Source organism: Ictalurus punctatus, chromosome 20, assembly GCF_001660625.3.
Source record: "Ictalurus punctatus breed USDA103 chromosome 20, Coco_2.0, whole genome shotgun sequence".
NCBI lineage: Eukaryota > Metazoa > Chordata > Actinopteri > Siluriformes > Ictaluridae > Ictalurus > Ictalurus punctatus.
This window is the reverse complement of record NC_030435.2, coordinates 13,147,727-13,154,543: the sequence shown is the minus strand read 5'-3', so window position 1 is coordinate 13,154,543 and position 6,817 is coordinate 13,147,727. Positions and strand designations below refer to the sequence as shown.

The 6,817-nt window shown below is 40.0% G+C and overlaps 1 protein-coding gene across 3 annotated transcripts in view; it reads right to left on the bottom strand.

Moving 5' to 3' along the window:
- Positions 1-408: 408 nt before the first annotated feature.
- The window catches only part of acsm3 (acyl-CoA synthetase medium chain family member 3), a 44,967-nt gene continuing 38,558 nt past the window's right edge, over positions 409-6,817 (bottom strand). The window contains exons 12-13 of one of the 3 annotated variants that reach the window (XM_017496280.3): positions 6,083-6,202; positions 409-682 (exon numbers count right to left, since the gene is read on the bottom strand). In XM_017496280.3, coding sequence (XP_017351769.1) covers positions 596-682; positions 6,083-6,202 — 207 coding nt within the window. In that variant the 3' untranslated portion in view covers positions 409-595. Of the gene's footprint in view, positions 683-6,082; positions 6,203-6,817 lie in introns of those variants that run through there. The other 2 variants (XM_017496281.3, XR_008398554.1) reach the window with 2 other exon arrangements.

The following is a 6,817-nucleotide window of genomic DNA, read 5'->3' as shown; positions in this document are numbered from 1 at the left end:
GGTGGCATGGTGGTGCAGCAGGTAGCATTGTCACCTCACAGCTCTATGGTTTGATCCTGAGCTTAGGTTACCATCTGTGTGGTGTTTCTCTGTTCCATATTCTTCCCATGTTTTTCCAGCTTCCTCGCAAAAACTATGGTATGCCAGTAGGTGGATTGGCTGCAGTACATTACCCCTAGGAGTGAATGAGTGAGAGAGTGTGTACACAGGATAGGTTCTGGCTCTAAGGCAACCCTGACCAGAATAAAGCAATGACTGAAGATGAATGAACAAATAAATAAAGCAAATTTAAAGCCATTACACTCAACACATAGAGAGTGAGTGTGTTCCACATACACAGGTTTTCAGCTCTTTTCAGGAAAACGTCAAAAATCTTGTCCGTGGTTATCACACATATACATATAAAGATGTGGTAGATAAAAATTTATTTTATTTATGTTCATTAGGGTCCTGTAATAAATGTCAGTATGTGTCACAGTTTGTTTAAAATGATACCAGTCATCACTGGTGTCCAGTCCAAGTTCTGTGGATTATATGTCCTGTATTGGAAGATTAAATGCTGCTGAAAAATAACACCAGGATGCATTTATGGTAGTTATGGCAGTCCCCATTCCTTCTTCCTCAGTTCCACTCTCCGAATTTTACCACTCATGGTCTTGGGAAGCTGGTCCACAAACTCAATCTATCATAAAGCAGAAAATTCAATTATCAAACAGACAAAAAGCTCTGCACACACAAAAATGCATTTACTCGAGTTCAAACTGCATGGGCCTGAGAGCTATATTCTGCAAGGGTAGTGGAAGACTCCAATAAGTCACAGTGGAGTATACGGCAAGGCAAATTTATTTCTAGATCACAAGTCATACGCTGAGGCCACTCAAAGTGTTTCACAATGACAAAGCAATATTCAGTGCAAAGAAGGGTGTGAAAAATTGCCTTTATTGTCTAACTTTGCAATGGTGGCTCAACAGTTAAGGCTCTGGGTTACTAATCAGAAGGTCGGGGGTTCAAGCCCCAGTTGCCGCTGTTGGGCCCTTGAGAAAGGCCCTTAACCCTCCCTGCTCCCAGGGCGCAGTACCATGGCTGAGCCTGTGCTCTGGCCCCAACTTCCTACCAAGCTGGGATACATCAAGAAAATAATTTCACTGTGCTGTAATTTATACTTAGCAAAAAAAAGAAACATCTCACATTCAACTGCTTTTATTTCCAGCAAATTTCTTAACATAAATATTTGTATTAACATATAAACATTGAACAACTGAGATACAATCTGAACAGAACAAGTTTCACAGACATCTGATGAACAGAAATGGAATAATGAGTCCCGGAACAAAAGAGGGGTCAATATCCAAACTAATAGTCAATATCTGGTGGCCTCCAGCCGCTTTAAGTACTACAGTGCATCTCATCCTCATGGACTGCACCAGATTTCTCAGTTCATGCTGTGAGATGTTACCACAAAAGTTTTTGATCAGGTCTTAATTTTCCACTGTAAGGACGATCAGCTGTCCTTCCTGTCTCCCTGTAGCACTGTCTTAGGCGTCTTACATTACAGACACTGCAGTTTATTGCTCTGGCCACATCTGCAGTCCTCATGCCTCCCTGCAGCAGGCCTATGGCATGTTCATGCAGGTGAGCAGGAACCCCAGGCATCTTTCTTCTGGTGTTTTTCAGAGTCAGTAGAAAGTTCTCTCTAGTGTCCTAAGTTATTGTAACTGTGACCATAACTGCCTACCGCCTGTAAACTGTTAGTGTCTTAATTACCGTTCCACAGGTGCATGTGCAATAATTGTTTATGGTTCATTGAACATGCATGAAAAACATTGTTTAAACCCTTTCCAATAAAGACCTGTAAAGCTTATTTGGATTTTACAAAATTATCTTTAAAATACAGTCTCCCATATTTAAAAAAAAAATTTGTTAAATATAGGTGGGCAACAATTATTGGCACCCCTATGACTTCATGAGAGAAAAATATATTTGAAATATATTCCCATTGATATTTAACTTTTTAAAAAAATTTTATTTTTATATATATTTTATTTTCTAAGAACAGAAAATATTTCTACCATGACTTCCTGTTTCACAGGGGTATAAATATGAGATAGCACACAGGCCAAATTCCTGAAGTCATTCATAACAATGGGTAGGACCTAGGAATAGCTGTGATCTGCAGCAAAAGGTTGTTAAGCTTCACAAAATGGGAAGTGGCTATAAGAAAATAGTTAACTGGAAATGTTATGAATCAACCTGGAATTGGACGCGTGTCTATATCGTCTCGACACACTGTGAAGAGGATGGTTCAAGTGGCCAAAGGTCAGAAAGTCTCCAAAACTACAATCCGAAGTCACCTACATCACCACAAGTTGTTTGGAAGGGTTTCAAGAAAAAAGCCTCTACTCTCATCCAAAAACAAACTTAAGCGTCTTCAGTTTGCCAGACACTACTGGAACTTCAAACGGGATCGGGTTCTATGGTCAGATGAAACCAAAATAGAAATTGTTGGTAATAAACACCAGAGGTGGTTTTGGTGCACACAGAGAGGTAGTCATATGGAAAAGTACCTCATTGCCACGGTTAAATATGGTAGTGGCTCTTTAATATTTTGGGGCTGTTTTTCTGACACAGGACCTGGACATTTTTTTAGGATACATGGCATAATGGACTCTAGCAAATATCCAGAAATATTAAATGAAAACCTGACTGCCTCTGCCAGAAAGCTTAATATGGGTCGTGGTTGGATCTTCCAGCAGGACAATGATCCAAAACATACATCAAAATCAACACAAAAATAGTTTAGTGACCATAAAATCAAGATCCTGCCATGGCCATCCCAGTCTCCTGACTTAAAACCCATAGAAAAACTGTGCGGTGAACTGAAGAGGAGACTCCTCCTGCGTTTAATTCGAAATGTGAAGGATCTGGAGAGATTCTATATGGAGGAATGGTCTCTCATCCCTTGCCATGAATTCTCCAACCTCATCAGGCATTATAGGAGAAGACTCAGAGCGGTTATCTTGGCAAAGGTAAATATTGGCATAAACATATATTTAACAATTTTTTTTTGATAAACCTGTGTTTTGTTTGTAATTGTTTTATATCCATGAGAGCAGAGTATTTTTGTGAATTTTTTAAACAAAATATCAAAACAATAAAGACAATTTTTCTTCACAGCCTTCTTTGCTCATTTATCAAGGGTGCCAATATTAGTGGAGGGCACTGTAGATATCAAAGCAATAGGTAGCAAGGCAAAGCACAATAGAATAAAACAAAAGTAAAATACAATAAGCACAATAAAATATATAAATAAAATAATAAATATTAAGATAAAATGAGCTTAAAAATCTAATTAAAAGGGGGCAGTACAAAGTGAAAATGGCAATAATTGCTATCGCCAAGTGGGCGGCTGTGGCTCAGGTGGTACAGTGGATTGTCCACTAATCATAGGGTTGGCGGTTTGATTCCCGGCCCACATGACTCCACATGCCGAAGTGTCCTTGGGCAAGACACTGAACCCCAAGTTGCTCCCGATGGCAAGTTAGCACCTTGCATGGCAGCTCTGTTACCACTGGTGTGAGTGTGTGAATGGGTGAATCAGACACAGTGTAAAGCGCTTTGGATAAAGCGCTATATAAGTGCAGACCATTTATTTTCTAATAAACCTTTAATTAACCTTTAAAATGGCTAGGATTGGAATGTAACTTGGGTCTTCTGGAGGTTGGCTCCAGCTATGGGTAGAGTAATAGCTACATGCAGCTTGTCCTAGGCATCTAGGCAGATTCCCATAGATCTAGGCACTATTGGTTCCCACAGATCTACAGTGCATCCGGAAAGTATTCACAGCGCTTCACTTTTTCCACATTTTGTTATGTTACAGCCTTATTCCAAAATAGATTAAATTAATTATTTTCCTCAAAATTCTACAAACAATACCACATAATGACAACTTGAAAGAAGTTTGTAATCTTTGCAAATTTATTAAAAATAAAAAACAAAAAAAGCACATGTACATAAGTATTCACAGCCTTTGCTCAATACGTTGTTGAAGCACCTTTGGCACCAATTACAGCCTCAAGTCTTTTTGAGTATGATGCTACAAGCTTGGCACACCTATTTTTGGGCAGTTTCTCCCATTCTTCTTTGCAGGACCTCTCAAGCTCCATCAGGATGGATGGGGAGCGTCGGTGCACAGACATTTTCAGATCTCTCCAGAGATGTTCAATCGGGTTCAAGTCTGGTCTCTGGCTGGACCACTCAAGGACATTCACAGAGTTGTCCTGTAGCTACTCCTTTGTTATCCTGGCTGTGTGCTTAAGGTCGTTGTCCTTTTGGAAGATGAACCTTCGCCCCAGTCTGAGGTCCAGAGCGCTCTGGAGCAGGTTTTCATCAAGGATGTCTCTGTACATTGCTGCATTCATCTTTCCCCTGATCATGACTAGTCTCCCAGTTCCTGCCGCTGAAGAACATCCCCACAGCACGATGCTGCCACCACCATGCTTCACTGTAGGGATGGTATTGGCCAGGTGATGAGTGGTGCCTGGTTTCCTCCAAACATGACACTTGCCATTCAGGCCAAAGAGTTCAATCTGTTTCATCAGACCAGAGAATTTTGTTGCTCTTGGTCTGAGAGTCCTTCAGGTGCCTTTTGACAAACTCCACGCATGCTGTCATGTGCCTTTTACTGAGCAGTGGCTTCCGTCTGGCCACTCTACCATTCAGGCCTGATTGGTGGACTGCTGCAGAGATGGTTGTTCTTCTGGAAGGTTCTCCTCTCTCCACAGAGACATGCTGAAGCTCTGTCAGAGTGACCATCGGGTTTTTGGTCACGTCCCTGACTAAGGCCCTTCTCCCCTGATCGCTCAGTTTGGCCGGGCGGCCAGCTCTAGGAAGAGTTCTGCTGGTTCCAAACTTCTTCCATTTATGGATGATGGAGGCCACTGTGCTCACTGGGACCTTCAATGCTGCAGAAACGTTTCTGTACCCTTCCCCAGATCTGTGCCTCGATACAATCCTGTCTCGGAGGTCTACAGACAATTCCTTGGACTTCATGGCTTGGTTTGTGCTCTGACATGCATTGTTAACCGTGGCACCTTATGTAGACAGGTGTGTGCTTTTCCAAATCATGTCCAATCAACTGAATTTACCACAGGTGGACTCCAATGAATTTGTGGAAACATCTCAAGGATGATCAGTGGAAACAGGATGCACCTGAGCTCAATTTTGAGTGTCATGGCAAAGGCTGTGAATACTTATGCACATGTGCTTGTTTGTTTTTTATTTTGAATAAATTTGGAAAGATTTCAAACAAACCTCTTTCACGTTGTCATTATGGGGTATTGTTTGTAGAATTTTGAGGAAAATAATGAATTTAATCCATTTTGGAATAAGGCTGTAACATAACAAAATGTGGGAAAAGTGAAGCGCTGGGAATACTTTCCAGATGCACTGTATTCCCATAGATGTAAGATACCTGTGTGTTTTATATCCTTTAAGCATATCCAAGATGTTTTTTGGTCCTAGGTTATTGACTGATTTATATACCAGTGGCAGCACTGTAAAAACAATTCTGAAATTTACTGGAATCCAGAGTAAGGAATTTAAGGTGGAAATGATACATTCCCTTATCTTTCTCTTAGAACTCTTGTGGTAGTCACATTACCCATAAATTATCTTTTACTAGAGACAAAATCAATATACAAGTTGGTAGTTCAGTGGTTAGAGTTCTGAAGTACCGACAGTAAAGATATCCGTTTATATACCAATTATGGCTGTTCACATTACAAGCACACGGTTCCTGGAGGGCCCCGTCCTGTACATTATGGTGGTTTCCCTAATTCAACTAACCAGCTAATTAAGAGGCTTTCTTGATTGCATTGGATGTGTTTGAGCTGCAGGGGGTAACAAAGTAACAAATCTGAACTCTTAATTAAATTAAATTATTTTTAAATTACTTCACTGAAAAAAGTTATCAGTATGCTAACAATTGTAATTTTTTTTTTTATGCATGATGCTTTGACCTGATTCTTGTTTCCTCTCCACTGTGTGTGTGTGTGTGTGTGTGTGTGTGTATATATATATATACCTTGCGAGGGTATTTATATGGAGCTGTGACCTTCTTCACATGTGTCTGCAGTTGTCTAATTAGTTCATTTTGGTCTCTGTGTTTATATTCTGAAGTAAGCACAACAAATGCCTTCACTACCTGAGTGAGAAAAAGAGAGATAAGGTGAGAAGGAGAGCTTTAAAAAGGAGTATAAAACAATAAAATTCTGATTTCTCACTAACATAACACTGGCATAAGATCCCAATGCAAAAACCTAATTCTTGTAGTTCAAACACCTTCATATAAACCATATTTAATTTCATGCACAATTTTCTGTATTAAGCTGTATGGATCTCTTTCTTCTTCTTCCTTTCTTGGATTTACCCCCCATTTTCTCACCAGTTTGGTACTGCCAATTCCCACATACTAACTAACTCTCCTCTATGACATGACAATTACCAACCAGGGAGGGTGAAGGCTAACATGTGCTTCCTCTGAGACACACGAACTGCTGCTCATTATCTAACAAAGTGTCATGCTGTGAAAAACAAAGGATTTGCCAGTGGAGAAAAGAAACGATTACACCATGTTGATGGAAGGTAGTAATCAAATTGATGTATTGTTCATTCTGAGATACTTTTTTGCTCACCACAGTTGTAAAGAGTGGTTATGTGAGTTTTCATAGTCTTTCTGTCAGAGTGAATGAAGGAACTATATCAGACAGTGTTTGTGAGGGATGAGAGATATTATGTTTCTACAGAGTTTGTTGTTTTA